The sequence below is a fragment of the Anguilla rostrata genome, chromosome 4 (assembly GCF_018555375.3).
Source record: "Anguilla rostrata isolate EN2019 chromosome 4, ASM1855537v3, whole genome shotgun sequence".
Lineage (NCBI taxonomy): Eukaryota > Metazoa > Chordata > Actinopteri > Anguilliformes > Anguillidae > Anguilla > Anguilla rostrata.
Genome location: NC_057936.1, coordinates 58,159,037 through 58,178,968, shown reverse-complemented (window position 1 = coordinate 58,178,968; position 19,932 = coordinate 58,159,037). Strand labels below are relative to the sequence as shown.

Sequence of the window (19,932 nt, the reverse complement as noted above, 5' to 3'; positions counted from 1 at the left end):
ATATGATTATTTTAGCTTGTTAAACATCTATTGCTACTTCTTTGTTGATGCAGCTTCTGAAGCACCAAACTGATGAGCTCAGTGGGAGAATGCAGGGGAATATCCGTTAGCACAAACCTTTTCCTTTATCTACTTCCATGAATTGGCACCCCGCATGTCAAGACCGTCAACAAATCCCTTATCAGTTGTTGCGCTCAACGTTCCATCTGCATCTCGCGACTCGTCATTTGTCATTGGAATGTTGTCAACCAGAAGACGCAGAGAGTGTTTAGTTTCAAATGAGCGGCATGTTCAGAGCGATCAAATACCGGTTTTCTGCTCTTCTAATGCAACATGTACTGTAGGTTTATTGAATTTATGAAGAAATCGAATATATAGCCCTATATTGCACGAAAAGACAAGTGATTCTTATTGTTCCAGCCAAGGAGCGATCTTAGCTACAGGTAGCATCTTACATTTTTGGTTTTTAGCTGCATATGTAAATTAACGTACACAATGAAGTCAGTTTACGTTCGACAAATGCAAATTAAATAGTCGAAAACTCGCTTCAACAACCGTTTTCACTGTTGTACTAAATCTGTAACTGAGATGGGTTGTTTATGCTATTTGAGAATCACTGGAGTAAAAGCAAAGGACTAACGCGTAACCTTTCACGTTGCTTTGCAGCCGCGGTAAGTGCCTGGCTCATGGTGGCAGCACCAATGCTGTGTTAGTGTGGGTCTGACGGTACAATTTAAGCGGTCTAAATGAATAACCTGGAGGAGCCAATACTCAAGCTGCTGCACCTCGCCCTGCTCTCCACCTTCTGGGGCATGCAGTTTTGGTACATCTTTTTTACAAGTAAGTTGTTGCAATCCCATTTTCCACGCTGTAAAAGTGACGTACAATTGACCAAATGTTAATTGTAGGCCTATATTTATGATTGATTTGCTAACTCTCTAAAAAGATAGATACGGAATGCTTGTATTGAAAAGTTGTGACAGTTTAAGATTTTGTTTCAAGTTATTTAATATTAGTTTTGAAATTAAAGAAAATTGATCAGCTGTTTGATTTGAATCCTTATTCCAGGCTAATAATAATAATAATTTATTTCCACATAGCCTTTGTGATGGGCTATGCTCTGAACAGACACACACATGGATATATCCAGAGTCGACTATTGCCTTTCTACCACCGTATCGCCTCTGCCTGTGCCTTCTTCAGTCTTATCTTATTTGAACTGTATCATCCCCACCACCAGATGAGTGACAAGGAGACCTTCCAGGTACAGTCCACTCACCTGGGGTGTCCACCACAGCCTTGGGTTCCCTGTGTGGTCCCTCTACAGTACAATGTGGTTATCCTAGAGCTGAAGTAGAAATTGTAGAAATATACATGTTTTATTGTGCATTTTGATTGAAATTGGTGTGAACTTAAGTGCCTTGATTTGTATACTTCTGTCCTCTTTTTTATTTCACAGATCTTCATTTTATTTGCATGTGTGATGGCAGCCACTCTGAATTCCCACTACTTTGGTGCAATGACGTGGGAAATCATGGCTGACATGCACCTTATTGAACAATCCTGGGGCATGAGCAAGAACATCTGGCTCTCAGCCAGCAGCGAGGCCTATGACAAGCTATCCCAATCAAATTCTGAGTACAAGAGGCTGAGCTACCAGCTGTGGTTCTACCACTGGCTGTCCTCCCTCTGTAACCTCTGCTGCCTCATTTGCAATAGCTGTAGCATGTATTACCTGGCACAGAATTTCTGTGCGCTGTGATTTCCATTCAGTCACGTTCCTATGGCCTGTCAATGAAAGTCCAACTACCATAACAGAAAAATATACCGTTGATGTTTGACAAATGCAAAAGAAGCTTGTTTGGTCTCTCTATATGTCTTATGTTATCTATATTGTGCTGTTGAAACAAGTCAATTCAAATAAGCAGCCTTGACTTTCTTATTACTATACTACAATAATAGAAAGATTGTAAGGCTTAGGAATATGATTGGCTTGGCATGCACCACACCATCTAGTTGTGAATGCAATATTACGTTTGTATTTTAAAATAAATAATAAAAGATTACCTTATTGAAACAGGTGACTTCCATGCTTCATCTCTTTTGTGGGCTTGTGCATATTTTTAAACAATTTTAAGTACACAACCCTTTTCGTAGTTCAGGGAATTCAAAAACAGTAAAAAATTAACAGGCTGCTTGCTCTGCTTTTATTCAAGCAGTGATTCTCTTACATAATTCCTAATGAATATTATATCAATTTACATCTATGAAATTTAACAGATGCAGTTATCTAGAGTGACCTTTTCATAAAAAAGTAGTAAACATTTTTATACAGCTGCATATTTTACTAAAGCATTTCAGGTTAACTACCATGCTGAAAGGTATAACAGCATGTCCTACATGGGAGTCAAACCTGCAACCTGAGTTATAAGCTCACTGCATCACCTATTATACTACACTGCCACAAATACAAATGTATATACATATGTATGAGCAAAATTAATGGATTTCCTTCAGACAGTGGCCCTCTTAAAAGTCTTTCACAGACAAGTAACTTAGCCAGCATCAGCCAGATGACTTGTATGGCCTTCCATGGACCACACTTGGAGAGCCCCACAGTATTTAATAACTGGAACATACATAGCTTGTTGATGAACCCAATTATCCAGAAGAGGGTGTCATACGGTACAATACTGTTGTGCCACTTGGGAGGAAAATTAGCACATTAAAGAAAAATAAAAGTAAAACACAAAAAACAAAGCCTACAATTAAAACAGGTTAATAACAGGAGGAAGAAATAAAAGTAAAACAGTAAAACGCAAAAAAGACTAATTTAATACTAACAATATCCTAATAGACTAAATTGATTTTATGATTAGGAGCTCTCAATGTCTAATGGAATCTCTTCCGTTTCAGAAAGTAACCTTACGCCCAGTTGAGTAGTCTAATTTATCATCTGGCAAATTCGCTGCAAGCTAGTTTATAATTGGTCTCTACTGTATTTTGAAACATGCCTATATTTTACTTGTACATAATTCTAAATATATTGCTTCATCGGCATAATTTATCGACTGTTAGAAGAATTGCTGAGGAAGATTATGGCAACGATGTCACTGCACTGACATCGTCAGAATTGATCTCGTTGCAATAATGAAAAAGTTCAGGAATGGACTATCTGCTCTTTTAAAGGAGTACCATGGTGATTTTCACACTTTCTCTGTTTTATGTGCTATTTGCACAAGAGGCATTGAAGAAACACAATGAGCAAAGTATTAAATATGTCCGTTCTGTATTTTTGGAGAAATATGCGTTTTAAATTAATCGTCCCATTTTCAACCGGTTGAGAAAGTTGTCATTTTTCTACGTCACGAATACAGTAACCACTCCTATTTCCACGCCCCGTAAAGAAATCCTGCTGTTCAGACAATGCTAATATTTGACTAACGTTAGGTTGACTTAAATTAGAGTTCCTTTAGATTATTTCTGGTTATATTCATTTAGCTAGCTAGCTAACGTTAGCTAGCTAGGAGGTTTGCTTTCATAAGGCAATGTTATCGATAACGTTAGCTTGCTAGTTCGCTTTTATGAGGACGTTATAGTTGTGCTTTTATCTTAACTTGGCTAGCTAGATAGCAAAAATTGTAACTGGATACAAGTCAACGTCCTTACCTTAGCTATCTATCGATACTTGATATACTACTAAGCTAGCTAGCTTGTGAAAATTCAGTCTCCCAAAGAGAGCGCGTATCATGGGGGTAGCTATGGTAACGGGGAACGGTCTGTCAATCATAGCTAACTGACAGTTCTCATTACCACGCCCAGACGGTTCGGGTGAATTTTTATAGTGGGAAATTTAGGCTTAGAAAAATACGTTTTAAAGTACATTGAAATGACTGAAGAATAAAAAAATTATGCACATTTGTTTTGTTGTTGCCTGAAGACAACTGGGAAGTGTCACGTTCAACCACCATGGTACTCCTTTAAAACTGCGGACCGCTTAACTGTGCTGCGGACCTATTCGAGTAGTTTGTCCTTCGTTTGTTCCCGTTGTTTCCCCACTAGCAAGTGGCTACCGCCCTCCACACTACTCGCAATGAGCAGGTAGTCTATATGCCATACTTTGCTCTGGATCTGGCGATAACACACAGGTTAACGTAGTTTTTAAATGATGTGTTCTGGTTTAATTTTACGATAAATATACGTTGTCAGGTTTTTAAATACACTTGCCCTTGTTACATAGGTCCATGGTTTTGGTGAGTAACTTCTTGTGGTGTCAGCCAGCTGCTTAGCTAGTAGCTGTTATATTTAGCTGATCATGACATTGCTAGCTAACTACCTTCTTGCTCGCTAATGCACAAGAAATTAATTTCTATTAATTTATGAAGAAAGAAAGAACGAGCAAGGGCATTTAATTTTCACGCCACATAAGATGTGTATAGCAAGCGTGGCGTGTGTCCGGATTTGTGTTGTTAGCTAGCTTGTTGCTTTCGTTTACTAGGGAACTGCTCTTAGCTTCAGCTAGTTTTGCCGACCTTGAATGTGTTGTTAAACACTTTATCTAAACAGTGTTATTTTTGCTTATTACGTTGTTTTTTTTTTTGTATTTAAAGATTATGTTAAATAATTATGATAGGTTTTTGTGTCCATATTGAATGAATGAATATAGATATACCCCCCAACAAAAAAATGAAGCTGGCATCACTTATTGATCGGTGGTCTGATGAACTAATGATACTGTGCAATTTTTCTCCCCTGTAGTGTTAATGTTAACTTATAATGGAAGCTGTCCTGTGGCTATGCTGTCGAAAGCTGCTGGCCCATCAGCCTAGAGCTTTGACCCAGCACACACGATGCCTTTCTAGCTGTGCTGGGTCAGCCCTGAAATCCAGCCCTGCCCGTTCCGTAGGCACATCTCCCCTGCTGGTGTCCCGGCTCTTCCAGCCTTCCACCCTGCGGGAGGTGCAGGAGCTAGGGATGGAGGGCCGGGCAGGGGAGATTCCCTGCAAGAGCCAGAGGCTAATGCTGCAGGCCGGCCTCATCCACCCCTCCAATCCTGGCTGCTACTACTACCTCCCAGCCACAGTGCGCGCCATGGAGAAGCTGGTGCGCCTCATCGACCAGGAGATGCAGGGCATCGGAGGGCAAAAGCTGGACATGCCCAGTCTGTGCGCTGCGGAGCTGTGGAGGCGCAGCGAGCGCTGGGACCTCATGGGCAAGGAGCTGTTCCGCTTAAGGGACCGTCATGGGGCAGAATACTGCCTGGGCCCCACTCACGAGGAGGCCGTGACTGAGCTCCTGGCCTCTCAGGGAACCCTGTCTTACAGACAGCTCCCTCTTCTGCTCTATCAGGTATTGCACATTATGTACAAAAAAAGGCTTAAGAGTTGATTTATTCATGAAAGCAGCGTTTATTATTTTTTTGTATATAATCTTGTTTTTCATAGTGGGCTGACCAAGTAGTCTGTTTCTACGATGTTAACCTTTCGCAACATATTGTAGGTGACGCGGAAATTTCGCGATGAGCCAAAGCCGAGATTTGGGCTGCTTCGAGGCCGGGAGTTCTACATGAAGGACATGTACTCCTTTGACACCAGCGAAGAGGCTGCCCATCTCACCTACCAGGCTGTGTGCCAGGCGTACGCCCGCCTGTTTGCCAGACTGGGGCTGCGCTGTGTCCAGGTGCAGGCTGACACGGGGAACATTGGGGGAAAACTGTCTCATGAGTTCCAGCTACCGGCGGAGATTGGCGAGGACAGGTTGCTCATTTGCGGGAACTGCACTTTCTCTGCCAACGTGGAAACCGTCGAACCGGGGAAGACGGACTGTCCGCAGTGCCACAAGGGCACCCTGGCAGAGTCGAAAGGCATCGAGGTGGGGCACACTTTCTACCTGGGCACTAAGTACTCCCATATATTCAATGCTTTTTACCACAATGATCAGAACAAGCCGGTGCTCGCTGAGATGGGCTGCTTTGGGCTGGGGGTCACGCGCATCCTGGCTGCAGCCATCGAGGTGTTCTCCACCGAGGACGCCGTCCGATGGCCGGGCCTGCTGGCACCCTACCAGGTCTGCGTCCTGCCTCCTAAGAAGGGCAGCAAGACCGAGGAGCTGGCTGGCCTGGCAGAAGAGCTGTGCCACAGTCTGGGGACGTCCGTGCCCAGGCTGAAAGGCGAGGTGGTCCTGGATGATCGGACGCAATTGACCATAGGGAAGCGTTTCAAGGACGCCGGCCGTTTAGGGTACCCCTACGTGATTGTGGTCGGGAAGAGTGCGGCTGAGGAGCAGCCACGGTTTGAGGTGTGCTGCCAACAAAGTGGGGAGACACTGTTCCTCAGCAGGGAGGGGCTGATGGACCTTTTGAGTGAAGTGGAGACTGTCTGATCTGAATTGTTTCACTCTTCTGAAACAAACACTTTATTATCATGGTGTGACTGCTGAGCAATGATGGTTTGTCAGTGAAATATTGTAATAAATAAAGTACTGTGACTTTACAACCTTGTTTCAGTGCCAGTTCTCTTCATACGAGTAAACATTTCTGTTCTTCAAATGATCTCAACAATGAATCCAGTGCTCACATTTCTAAAAAGGACCTGTTTTTATATCATGCCCACAGCTCAAGAATACAGTATTTTCACAGATATTGTGGACCAACCAGATAGCTACTGTGTTCCTTTATCTTTGCTCTACTCAAGTACAGGTTCCAGTTTTCTATTGTAGTCTATTGTAGTTAGTATAGAATATTCAAAATAATTACCTTCCCATTTGTTTGCTTTGCTTTTAGTCACGATACCACTAAAACTGTAGTATAAAAGGAGTATACTTCAACCGCAATGCAGTAAACACTAAAGTGCAGTAATCACTAATTAACGGTTTGTGCCAGAGAGTGTCAGAACCGTGTTGAACTTGTCTAATAATTTCAGTCGGACGTAATTCACTGATGCACAAAAAGCACGCTTTCATAAAATGAACACCTGACATGTGTGATGAAAACCTGTCAAGGACTTGCATTTTAATTGGACATACCATGAAAGTATCAGTAATCCTATTGGTCCACATTGTAGAGGCGGTACAAGAATGTTAAAATAATGATAAATCCCGCCTATTTACGTTAAGGCCAATAGCAATACAGAAGCGTGACACAGAAAAGCCAATCGAATGGTTGATAAATTTGGGTTCCTAGGGTATCTATCGGGTGTGGACTAGGACATAACTTAGAGTAATATATAATATAGACATAACTAACTGCAATTTCTTCGACATCTTTACTGTATCGAAGCAGCAAAAATAGAGTTAGCCCTTACTTTCAGTTTATCTATATAACTAATGTAATGGGATTGGTGATATTCCTGAAATTTAAGTAATTTAAACTGATACAGTCTTAACAGTTGTTTCTTGCCTGGAAAATAGTGGATGAAAATGACTTCACAGGCACAAGACGATAGCGATGATGGAATGGATGCGTTCATGGACAAATTTACCCAGCATAAATATAAAGATGGCTTTAATGAGAACAACTGGGAGGAGGTAGGAATCAGTACTAATCACATAAATATCTTTGTGCACGTACTGTTTGATTGTCGCAGATCTCTCACCGTGGGTGACAGCATTGCTGAGTTTGTAATTGCTATCGATACATTGCTAACGTTTTGCTTCTGAGATACTTGAACCCTTTGACCAGACGTAGCATTGTTTGTGTATATCATCACCGCGAGGGGAGATCTCTAAGGTTTTAAATCGCTCAATCTTACACGAACTGTTGGCAGAAAGTGTCTGAGTACGTTGACAACATAGCAAAGACCCTTTTCTATTAAAGGTGTAAAATAAGGATGGTATCGTTATTACGCTGAATTTCTCCGCCTGTCAAAAGCATAAAAGTTCAAATGTTCTCGGGGTCAAAATGACTTATGACGATGGAGCAACAGGATTCATTTATCCATTAGCTGTATAGGCAAGTGACTCGGCACAGAACGAATTGCCTGAATAAGCCAATTTATAAATCGAACACGACTAACGTTGCATTAGTTGGGTAGAAATTAACCAGAAATTAACCAGGTAGGCAAGTATTTCGCTTGCTAACTGGCTAGCTACACTAGCTACAGTGTAGTTACATCCCCCCTGAACCAATCGCCTTTGAGTTTAGCTAGCTGGGTGTGGTGTTGAGAGCAAATTTAACAGGTCATAGCCTACAATGATGGCGAGTGTTTTTCTTAAATCGTCCATTTGAGGCTCGCATATAAAATCTAACTGTAATACAATTCATCTTTGTGTGTAAATGTCCTTAGAAGTCTGCGAAGAGTACTTTTCTGAACAAAGACAAGTGAGATTACTAGTTGATTTAAAGATTGACTCAGTTGCTAGATTGCACTTTATAGTAATGCTATTTAAAATCTTGTTTTAAAAAATAATTATATTCTCAACTGGAGTGATCCCCTTCACCCCTCTCCCCTCACGCCTCACCCCTCCTAATAACAGGAATTTGACAAGGTGCCCATGTTCATGAAGACAGCCCCTGAAGAGATTGATCCCCAGAAATTTCCAGAGCTAGCCTGTCTGCAGTCCATTATTCATGATGATGACAGACCACTGGAAGGTATGTCCTTTCCCTCAGTTCTGTTGCTCTTTTGCCTGAAAAGGCAAATTTAAGACTCCAGAGCAAGTGTTGTTGCTTATACAGATTCTCAGTAATTGTCTGCCCATATTTAATTCATCCAATTTCAGGCCAGTTTTGAGTTCTCCTCTAGAAAGATTAGGATGTAGATGGTCATTGATACCACATCTCTGTAGCGTCACTGCTAAGCATTGTGATTAAAGAAAGGCACAAAATGAAACTGCTCTTTTTAAGGGATATTATTGATTTGCTCATTTTCAGACAGCCTCGTCAGTTCTTAAAGACAGGGTAAGATGTGCTGTTTTACATGTGGCCTGTATTGTAGATGCACTTTCTTTCTCTTCCCAGAACAAGCAAAGGCCTTAAAAGATGAAGGAAATGATTACTTCAAGGAGAAGAACTACAAGAAGGCTATTGTGGCATACTCCGCGGGTCTAAAAAAGAAATGCGGTGACACTGACCTGAATGCCATCTTGCACACGAACAGAGCAGCTGCACAGTTCCACCTTGGTACAGAGGTTCCTTTCTTGTGCTTGTTCCCAAAGTCTTTTCTGCAGCATTGCCTGTGTTCTTCTGTGATAGTTTTACTTGTTTGCAGGTGGTTTAGCAGGTGATGGATGAGGATTCTATTTGTTAACCATGTCTCCCTTTGTTTTGCAGGTAACATGCGTTCCGCTTTGAATGACTCAGTTGCTGCGAAAAAGCTTAAACCAGACCATATTAAAGCACTATTGAGAGGTATGTCAGGTATTGCCTTAATAAGGTTAGCTGAACGTGCATTGGTTCTGAAATGACAGAGGATGTTGAAGAAATAAAATGGACTTCCAGTTGTGAAAATTGGGAGAAAAAGAGAAAATGGGGGTCTAAAAAAGATATTAAACGAATTTTCAAAGCAGTGCTACTCAACACCAGGTACTGCGGGCCACAGAGTCTGCTGGTATGTGGTCAAACCATTCACTACACCACCTGATTTCACTAGTGACCTTACTTCCTGGACCAAAGAGGTAAAGTACTTAGTGAAATCAGGTGGTGTAGTTCATGGCTGGAGCAAATACATGCAGCCACTGTGGCCTGCAGGACTCAGAGTTGAGTAGTGCTGCTCTGAAGTAACATCCCTACATCATTCAGTCCAGTACATTCAGCTGAAATGTTTACAATTTGTGCATGTAAAGCTTAATTGGATGGGGAAAAATATAGGTTTGCCCTCCAGTGAGATTTGCCGGGTGCCATTTTGTCCAGATAGTTTCTCCCTGCATCTGCGCAGGTGCCCAGTGTTGCATGGAGCTGCGCAGCTATGGCGAGGCCCTGCAGTGGTGTGAGGAGGGGCTCAGGATTCAGCCGAAGGACAGGAAACTGCTAGAGCTGCGAACTGCGGCTGACAAACTGAAGGTATGGAGTGCTTGACGGTCTCCCACAGGGATCAGCAGTGCCACACAACTGCAGGGTCAATAGAAAGTCTTGCGTCTGAAGCAAGTGGATGGCTTGTAATCAAATGTTTCTTTGTTCCCCTGCCATAAACCTCATAGAGTACTGCATATTCTGCAGAGCGTAGAGTCATTATCAAATGTCAAGTGACCCAAACCCTCGTCTTAGAGGGGGGCTGGTCTTTTTTGTAACTCTGTGTTTAATTAATCAATTACAGTACTTTGCCCAGTTAACTCTCCTCATTTGGATTCTTACTGTAGCTCTAGACTTGTTACTATACTTTCGGTGACAACAACCAAAAGACTTTGGGCCCCATAGCGTATTCAATCACTTTGAGATATCAGCAGATGTATAACGTGTTCATAGTCTGAGAATGATGCCGACGGGCTTGCCTTGCTTTAGAGGACAGCGGAGAAAGATGCTCGGAAAGCAAAGGCGAAGGAGAAGAAGGAACGCGCTGAGAGGGAGGCCCTGCTGGCTGCCATCAAGGTAATTTTGGGTCCTGCATATTTGTGTCCCGATACAAGTCGTTTAGTCGGGGGCTTCTTTTTGTTCTGTTGGTTCGGAGTACAGAGTTTACACTTGTTATTTTCACTCAAACAGTACAGTCCGCCATGTCTCCCAACAGTTCACTGCTGGTTTCATCTGTCATTCAAAGTAGCTGAGTTCCTGTTGAAGGTTGTCATTGGCCGGGACCACAGGAACTGATGGGAGTGTTTTTCACAGGCGCGTGGCATTAAGTTGCTTAAGCTAGAGCGGCCTTCCAAGCACGGTTCTGACAGTGGAGAGGAGTGCGGAGGCTGCCCGTCTGCAGCCGCGGCGGGGTTCGATTGCAACGGCTTGGGCTCTGAAGAGGCTACGGGAGCTACGGTGTTCCTGGACGAACAAGGCACCCTGCACTGGCCTGTCCTCTTCCTGTACCCAGAGCACCAGCAGACAGATTTCATATCGGCCTTCAGTGAGTCCACATGGTATGTCCATTCAAACCAAGTGACTGTTCTTTATTTATTTTTAACCTGCATTGAATTTATGCTCAGTAAAATTCTAGTCCAGAAACTCAGATTTCCTTTAACAAATACTTGACTACTCCAGTATCCGTTTGGAGAAGTACTCTTTTACTGGACTATTGATGTTTTGCTTCTAAACTGTGTAAGATGGGTAGCGTCTTTAATCAGTATATACAGGAGGTATTGATGCATATAAATGATTATTGGTTATTCTGCCAAGATGCTCCATACCACTTTCGAAACCGTAAGTACACCTGCGTCCACACTGCAGTCTCAGCACTTTAAAGACACTCCTCTATGTGGCAGATAATTTTATCTGAATGGAATTAATTTTCTCTTAGCTTTGGAGATCACCTGACAGTCATGTTTGGGGAAGAGCTTCCTCCCTGGGATACTGACAGAAAATATCTCCCCCAGAACTTACTGGTGAGCCATTTTATGAATTACAGATTGAATTTGTATACTGCAGCAAAGTGAGTGTGGACAGTACAGAGCAAAGCTTTGTGGTGTTTTAGTACCCTCCTGTGGCCATAGATGTGCATTTTTCTCTGACCATGTTTTTGAAATGTGGTTTATTTAGTCATAATGTAATGTTATTTCTCTGTGCCTCATTTTTAGAATGTTAATATTTGCTCATAGGTCAGGTTGCGTCTGTTTTCCGATGCATTAGAAACATAAATATTGTATTCTATTGAATATTGAATAGGATAAGGATGGTAAACCATACAGATATTAGCGTATTTGGCTTGTAGTTCTGCATACCATTTGGAGTAGTTGTTTCCAACTGATTCTGAAATTCTGCCTGTTGTGATACTCAGCTGTACTTTGAAGATTTCAAGACAGAGCAACTATATCAGGTTGATCTGAAAATCCCCCTTCTACGTGTCCTACAGCATGACAGGTATTTATTTCCTTCATATGAAAAATGTGCATGTATATATTATAATAAATCCTATTCAATAGTTTATCAGACAACAGGAAATACTTGTGTGAACCTGAACATTATATTTCTAGAAACCCCTTTGGCCTTTTCTTTCAGGTGTTTTGTGAAACAAGGAACTCCCAGCTTCATTGTCGTGGTAAAGGGGTCTGCCTACTGTAAGGAGTTCTTGTCAGGGAAGAAGGTTCACACACTGAAATGAAATCAGCAGCATGAGTGGTGTACTGACTGAAAACTGTTTGTCACCAACCAAACTAGCAGTGACCAGCTGTCAACAGCCCGGACTTCACTGTTTGGCGTGATTTGAGTTTCCTGTGGAGTACTTGGATACTCGTACTTAGCCCAGTTATTTTTTTCTCTAAGTAAGGACATCTCGTATCCGGGTTAAGGGTAGATTTTCTGAATAAGGACATCTGGCAAACAAACATTAATACTTAAGACTCTAAAAAAGGAAGCTTTGGAAGAGGTACCAAAAGCACGAGGAACACCAGGAGTTTCACAGCTTTAGAATCGAGTAGAGCTAGAATAAAGGAAATGTGCAGGTGGAGAGGTCAGAAGGAAGAGCTGGAGACCATGGTTACGGAAAGAATTCTTTTTTGGGCCGTCTTTTCTCGATCATGAGAAACTCGCATGCAGATACAAACAGACACATTTGACTGTTGAAATTATGTTTTTAACTAATAAAAAGAAAATCCAGCCTGAAAACAGGACACCACTCAAATGATTATTGAATCTATCTCTACACTTGAAAACCATTTCTCTTTCCTGTTCTGACATTGCATTCTAGAAGGTAAGTACAGTTGCGTAATGTTCATGCTTGGCATACATTCTACAAAAGACAAATTCACTCACATTTACTCAATTTACAAATCGTTTTTACACTCATTTACAGCACATGAAGTCACAACTGGAATTTTGACATTTATCATCCTTAAGAAAGACCCCCACACCCCCAGCATTCCGACAGTAATGCAGTCCAACCAGCCGTTCTAGCTTAGCAACAACATTCTGAGAAACAGCTCAAATTGCGCTTCATTGAAATGACTCCTGTTCAGCATGCTTGGCAATTGAAGTATTTATACTGTCTGAAATTAATGTTTTTTTTCTCACGCAACTACTTAATTGCGTCTTTATGAGAATTGAATTGAAACGGCAAGACAACTGCTAATCAGCCATGGTGTAAAGTTATGGTTTCCTTTCTTTTTTTTTTATACTGCTCATTAAGATACAGTCATTTTGTGAACTATTTATGCAAACAATTGGCTCATGAATAACACTGAATAATCGTACCGTTCTTGAACACTCCCGCAGTTTAAGATATAATGCGAGGGTCCATGAACCACCAGGTTCATTTTCCCTTGCCGGCAAATGATTTCATAATAATTTTGTATTTTCTGTAGTAAGTATTTCTAATTACAGGCATTGTGGTTTTCAGGGACAACTGGTAAAATAGCCAATTTCAGCTCTTAATTAGACTAATTAATAATCACGTGACCACGAAGAACAGTCCATGCCTTGTTTTGTTAGGTGATGTAGCTCACCTAGCGCTTCCTGTTCCTGCGCCGTACGCTATGGTCATGTGATTTTAGAGTTTCGGTCCCGGTCCGTGGCTCACACGGTCAGCGAGCGGGCCAGCGGCCTCTTGCCCGGTCGTTTGGGCTGCACGGTCTCCAGCAGCCTGCGCACCAGGTCGGTGCGGCCCAGCCGGACCAGCGCGCGGGACAGCTGGGCCATGTCGGCGGTGTGGGCGCGGCACAGCCGCCGCAGCTCGGCCTGCACCGTCTCGTAGGGGTAGCGCTCCTCGGCGCGCCGCACGCACGCCTCCAGCTCGGCGACGGTGGGGCCCGGGTCGGCGGCCCCGCCCTGGGTGAAGAGCACCAGCAGGGTCTCCAGGAGGCGGCGCAGGGCGGCGGTGTCGCGGCTGCCCGGCGCCTCCAGGGCCAGCGCCCGCTTGAAGCACTCGGCGGCGTTGCGCTCCTCGCCCTTGAGCAGCAGGCAGCGCCCGCGCAGCAGCTGCAGCTCGGGCAGGCTGTCGCCCGGCTGGCACTGCAGCGCCTGCGCCAGGCTCACCAGCGCCGCGTTGACCGCGCCCTCGTCCACCAGCAGGCTCTCCTGCATGGCGTCCACGCCCATGTAGTAGTACACCTGCGGCCGTGCGGAGACAGGACGTGAGGTCACAGCATTATGACCGCTTCCATCAACACCTGACAGGAGAGTTGGACACGGCATGCACTCTGCACACACCCCCTGCTCCACCACCCACGTTATTTACATAAGTCTATGTGGCAGGAGTCAGGGTGACACACAAACAGTGTGACGCAGAAAATTAATTATATCCTTCACGAACACGAGGGTGGAGCAGCGTGTGACCTTTCTGTACAGTGCGCAGCCAAACCCAGGTTTTGCTATGATTCTACCTGTGCTTTAGTTAGAGTTTGCAGGTATTTATTTTTCCTTTTTTTTCAATTTGAGACCTTTTAATTTCGTGAGCTCACCTGTCCCATTTCCAGGTGTGTCCTCAGACAGGGACGCACTTCTAATACGCGGTCTAGGTCTGCCTTGGCTTCTGCTAACTTCTGTCGGTCCGGTACGCCTGCCAAACCCAATTTGGCTCTCTCCAGGTCTCTCACATAGGTGGTGACATTAATCTGTGGGAAACACACATCACAATCCCACAACTACATTTATCATACTGGGCACATGCATGGGCCATGTTGTCGTATCTTCATATCTTGTTCAATGAGAGCTACAGCCCTAGTAGCTGGGTCTATTTTATATATTTAACAAAATGGGGGGAAAGATTCAAAGCCTGTGTGAGTGTCAGATTTTAATTTTTACTATAAATCTGCTGGGGGATAGTCTGCCCTGGAATTATTAACGAGTTCAGCTAGCAGAACCACATAGGTAGTGAGCACCTGAAACTACTCAATTTCAAATTACACAATTGTGCTTCCACAATCACAACCTGTTCTTTGGCTGTGCTTTGTCTCTGAGCACACAAACAGACCGTTTAAATGTTTACAGTTGCTCTTAACCATAGGCTTATCCATGAAATTGAAGGCCACACCTTCTTTGCTAAGCCCAGCTTTGTCTTTTTCTGTTTCCCTGTTTTAATAAAAACACAACAAAGGGAACAGAAAATAGGGGGAACAGAAAGAGGGAGGAGGCAAAGCTTGGAAAGGGTGGAGGAAAAGAGCCTTTCATTTTCAAGGATAAAAGGTAACGTGAATGAATATCAAAGCTGTTTGTGCTAAAGCAAGCGTGACCACGCCTGTTCACCCACAAGGCACAGCTGGCGATAAGAACATTCGCTTCTGTGGATGATTTACGGAAGCTTTTACTCAGGTGCCTGGTTGTAAATCTGACTTCAGCACTAAGAGAAGTGCTCGCTATCTGAAACGTGGATCTCCTGTGACATATTGAAGACCTTGATAATTGCAGGGCAGGTTTTTTTTTTTTCTGGCTCTGTTCAGATGAGAGGAGGCAGATATTTGTGGGAGTAAATGAAGCGGGATTCCTTCCTGTTACCTTGGCTCGGGTACAGTAAGCCTGCCAGTTGAGCTCGGGGTCGGGCAGCACGTTCAGTGCCATGTTGCAGATCCCTGTGGCCATCTCGTGTTTGCCCAGGAGGAAGAACACTTTGGCCAGCCGGTTCAAGATGAACGCATCCTCATTGGCAACTTTAATGGCCTGGAGGAGAAGCAAACTCCTGGCTCATCACATGGCTCATTACATGGTAGCAGCTGTCACACGACAACCCTTAGCATCTCACAGAATTTTCCTCTCTTCGGGTCCGTAACATAGTTAAAATATTCAGGTGTGATAGCACAAACTCAACATGTCTGAAGGTAAAATAAGACTATTTATTCATCACAGTTAGGTATAACCAGCCTAGCAGGGACAGTGAGTTCAATGATCTGTGAATCATCTCTCTAGAATGTTTAGGAGAGATGGGAAATCCATTTCTCTCCATGTATTTTTCCTGTTTAAAAGCACATGACTAAAATATGCCAGAGCAAATAGTTCTAAAACAAACAGACTACATTGCAGTACAGTCATCACACAAACGGCATCTCCCTCCCTCGGATTTTCCCTACCGTTCCATAGCAGGACAGGGGGTCTGATCCAGAGTAGCCGCAGTCGTGGACAGACATGGGAACGATGGAGAACTCATCTGTCCTTTCTAGCATGATCCCCACGTAGCACCAAGCCAGAGCTACAGACAGACAAACGTCAACCCTCCAATGCCTGCCGTTGAATGGCTCAAAGATGGATGAATAATGTAACGTGTGGTGCATGTAACTGTACCTTTGTAATGGCTTTTCTCTGACTTGAGGGCCTCTGTGAGGAGCTTCAGGGCCTTGTTGTAGTAGGATAGTCTTGTGTACTCTGAGTCTGTCTTCTCCTTCATCATATCGTCCAGTCTGGGGATAAATATATATCAATTCTTGTAATTTCTCAAGTTCTTCTTTGTTCTGTATTCAAATATATATATATATAATTCCGTCATACATTTCATAGAGCGTTTAAAAATATTTTCTATACATGAATAGTTATGTGGTTGCAATAAAAAAGTTTTACCTTATATACATTGTTGCCATGTTAAAATACCAGCTTCTTTTTTCTTCAATAGGTATCTGTAAAGTGCAGAATAATTTCAATATTGATAACAGTTACAGTGGCATTAGTTGAAAAGTTAGCAGACAGAATCAGCAGAATTTGTCAATTCCTCAGGTATCAAACAGAAATATTCAATTCCATTGTTCAAGTCAAGAAATCATTAGAATATTTTATAGCATGTTATTCTTATAGGGTTTGGCCATTTGGCCTTTCTAATGTTATTAACTACATTTAAAATTTCTGCTGATAAACATCACATATATTTCTGCTGATAAACATCATAGAGCTTTCGTGAATTGGTTACTTTATAAAAAATTGCAAGGCAACACAGTACTGCACATACATACTGCCTCTGACTCACCAGCTGGCCTCCGTACTCCAGAGCCCTGTTGTACAGTGTGAGGGCAACAGTCAGCCTCTCCTTCAGCTCCCCCTCTTTGTTCAGCTCCACATCGTAGGGGTGAGCATAGGCCTGCTCTGCCAGGCAGCGGGCCGCCAGCAGTCTGGGCTCGCCCTGGCCCGACTCCCCGGGCTCCAGGCCCATCAGGGCGGACACCCTCTCCACGCACTCGGCCCCCTCCTGCTCCCGGTTGAGCCGGTCGTAGACGCAGCCCAGGTTGGCCCAGGCGTTGAGGTTCCCGGGGTCCTCCTCGCAGATGCTCCTGAAGACCTCCTCGGCCTGCTCGGTCTCGTCCAGGTGGAAGGCCAGCAGGCCCAGCAGGTTCCTGACGGCGTACTGCTGGGTGCCGGCCTCCGCCTCCAGCTCGGCCCGCAGGCTGTCCTGCTTCAGCCGCGTGTCCCGGCGCCTCAGCTCCCCCGGCCCGCGGGGCTCGCAGTTGAGGTTCAGGTCCAGGTGGAAGTGGCCCGGGATGTACTCCATGCCCTCGATGAGGGCTTCGATGTCCTCCTCCGTGCTGCCTTCCTCCATGGCTTCTCTCTGCCACTCCGCACACACACACACGCTACTGCGAAATTCCACTGTCCGCCTGCACCTGCAGACTGGTAATTCAGGTTTAGTGGGGATGGCATGGGAGGGGATAGGACAAGGAAAGACTTGCAAGCCGTCAGACTAGCGCCGTTGACTCACACCTCTTTCCTTATCAAGGCCTGATAGTATGTGCAAAGAATGCATTTGCATATGTTTGTGACTATCAGTTCTTGCTTATTTGTGTCTCCATTTATAGAGTGCAAGGTATAGGCAGATTCAGAAAATGCAACAACTACTACTAATAATTGATATTCTGATACCTAAATGACAGTAAACAGCCTCTTGTTTCCTCAAAACCACCGTAAAAATGACACTTACCGTTTCACTGTAGGGAATCTTTTACTTGGGTGAGGCATTTACTTTCATATTGAGAAATCGTGTGCGTGTTCCTTTATGGATGTGAGTCACCCTGAATTGTTCCACTGGCTGTAGTTGCCTTAGTAACTACAGAATCCGCTGATCAGGCTCAAAGGGCTCCACTGTGACCCCAACTATGCATGTGCGCTCTTAGCTCGAGTGATTCTTATAGTATTGTCATGCAAAATGTGTATATTATTACTAAATTAAACTCAAAAATAATTTTAGAAAATTTACACTTTAATACACCTGAACTCAATAACTGCTATACTTTATTTTTCTGTAAGACTAAATGTTTTACATTTTTAATATGAAGAAATGTAAATTCAGTTGGTGGATTTCATTTAGTTTCTGCTTGTTTCTGTCCCCCTGTTATTTAAAGAATATTTTGTGTATGCAGCGATTTCCAGAGATTCCCAATTAAAAAAACTGGTGGTTTAGTCTAGGATTTCTCTTACTGACCTAGGCCTAAAAAGTGTACTTTGGACAGTCATATTAACAATTCCCAAAACATTGATACAATATCATAAAGCCCAGCTAAATCCGAATGCAGGTGTTCTTACCTAGATAAAGATGATCTATACCATTGTGCACATAGTGCTTGAATGTAACAGGATTCAAGTTTCCTTGTTATTGAATTGCAATCCTGCATTTCACCACTGGAGGGTAGATAGGTTCTTTTTTTAAATATAAGGAACACTTTGTTGTAAAATTCAGCATCATTTAGGTCACAGTTGCAACATATTCCAATTATTTGTTACTTTGAAGCTGAGCAAATAATGTTGTGAGAAACACCAGTTTTGCACTCCGGAAAACTTGTACACATCTGACATTATGACTAATATGTTTATAAGGGAATTTAAGATTTTTGTAACTACAGTGGGGGTGCTAATGTTAACTTAAAATTTATAATAAATGTAGGCTTTTCAGGCTGATAATGCTAAACGTATTCCAGTAATGCAAACGAAGCACGCAAGCACCTGCAATTGCTGTTCTTACAGCCTCCGAACATAGGAGACCCAGGTAAGCTTACATCATTTTCAATTTATATCTGCCCAGAAAATGCAAATAAGGCCCTGAATTTGCAATCTATCATACAATCTGCTCTAATCCTTATTGTTACCTTACTCTTTCTTGGCTAAAAGGTAAGAACTGTCATTTCCTGTGGGGACTACAGGAAACGGTGTATAGCTGCTCAACATCAGAAGAGCATTCGGGAATTATTTTGCATTTTCCCTTGATGTTTCCATTCTGATTTGATTTCCATCTGACAATGTCTAATCTGAAACATTTATTTACTGCAATTACTATAATCAATCCACAGGCTTTAATTTTTGTCAATATCGTTTCCTACATTCTCTTATGTATTTTGTGATTTAATTAAACCATACAATGACATTAAATGTTTCAGGTCACAACACAGTGATTTGCCTCCACAGACCACATACCTGTTATTTTGGTTTATTGAAGTGTATAACAGAAGTCCCACAAGAGATAGACCTCTCAGACAAACCAGGAAGACAGTCACAGGAGTAACTAAGAGAAAGCTTTTCAGATTGGGTCTTGTGTGTGCACTGATTCAATTCACATGATGCTGTGCTTTCCTGTTCTTTTTTTTTTTTCCATCAGTTGAGCTGGAAAAACTGAGACTGTTGTATTTTTTTTCTCTCTCTTTTTTTTTGTTATTCCCCAAAATGGCTTTAACATGAGGGGAATTGTTACCATTAAGCTGCAGCTGTTTAATGATGTCAGCAGAGTGGGCCCAAAGCCAGAAGGAACACTAAGGTGAATATGCAGAGTGCAGGGAATGCGTCTGCAGAACATTGGTCATCTGTATCATTCAACTGTGTCTCACAGCCTCCAGAAACTGACACATGCTCCTGTGAACATCAATCATGTAACAGACTGTGTGACAGAATGCAATGATATACTTTCCACATCAGATCTGGTGTATTGCAACTCTGTTTGATGTCAGTGAAACAACAGA

The 19,932-nt window shown here is 43.0% G+C and overlaps 4 protein-coding genes across 6 annotated transcripts; 3 read left to right on the top strand and 1 right to left on the bottom strand.

The window, feature by feature from the left end:
* The first annotated feature begins 115 nt into the window (after positions 1-115).
* On the top strand, positions 116-2,084 carry si:ch211-121a2.4 (transmembrane protein 205). The gene is made up of 4 exons (XM_064334434.1): positions 116-443; positions 667-840; positions 1,101-1,264; positions 1,460-2,084. The coding sequence occupies exons 2-4, from the start codon at positions 747-749 to the stop codon at positions 1,760-1,762; spliced, it is 561 nt and encodes a 186-aa protein (XP_064190504.1). The 5' UTR covers positions 116-443; positions 667-746; the 3' UTR covers positions 1,763-2,084.
* Positions 2,085-3,985: 1,901 nt separating this feature from the next.
* On the top strand, positions 3,986-6,494 carry pars2 (prolyl-tRNA synthetase 2, mitochondrial). 3 transcript variants are annotated; one of them, XM_064333491.1, is made up of 3 exons: positions 3,986-4,101; positions 4,759-5,349; positions 5,500-6,494. In XM_064333491.1, exons 2-3 carry the CDS (start codon positions 4,777-4,779, stop codon positions 6,379-6,381), a joined length of 1,455 nt encoding a protein of 484 aa, XP_064189561.1. In that variant the 5' UTR covers positions 3,986-4,101; positions 4,759-4,776; the 3' UTR covers positions 6,382-6,494. The 3 variants fall into 3 exon arrangements, with proteins under 3 accessions (XP_064189561.1, XP_064189562.1, XP_064189560.1); XM_064333492.1 differs by having other exon boundaries at positions 4,042-4,148; XM_064333490.1 differs by lacking the exon at positions 3,986-4,101 and adding an exon at positions 4,108-4,253.
* Positions 6,495-7,163: 669 nt separating this feature from the next.
* On the top strand, positions 7,164-12,690 carry ttc4 (tetratricopeptide repeat domain 4). The gene is made up of 10 exons (XM_064333489.1): positions 7,164-7,524; positions 8,473-8,590; positions 8,957-9,118; positions 9,269-9,346; positions 9,873-9,997; positions 10,436-10,522; positions 10,760-11,004; positions 11,382-11,466; positions 11,859-11,941; positions 12,080-12,690. The coding sequence occupies exons 1-10, from the start codon at positions 7,411-7,413 to the stop codon at positions 12,180-12,182; spliced, it is 1,200 nt and encodes a 399-aa protein (XP_064189559.1). The 5' UTR covers positions 7,164-7,410; the 3' UTR covers positions 12,183-12,690.
* Positions 12,558-17,743, bottom strand: ttc22 (tetratricopeptide repeat domain 22). The gene is made up of 7 exons (XM_064333488.1): positions 16,962-17,743; positions 16,562-16,617; positions 16,289-16,404; positions 16,078-16,196; positions 15,509-15,670; positions 14,476-14,628; positions 12,558-14,125 (listed from the first exon to the last, which is right to left on the bottom strand). The coding sequence occupies exons 1-7, from the start codon at positions 17,526-17,528 to the stop codon at positions 13,592-13,594; spliced, it is 1,707 nt and encodes a 568-aa protein (XP_064189558.1). The 5' UTR covers positions 17,529-17,743; the 3' UTR covers positions 12,558-13,591.
* Between the last annotated feature and the right edge of the window lie 2,189 nt (positions 17,744-19,932).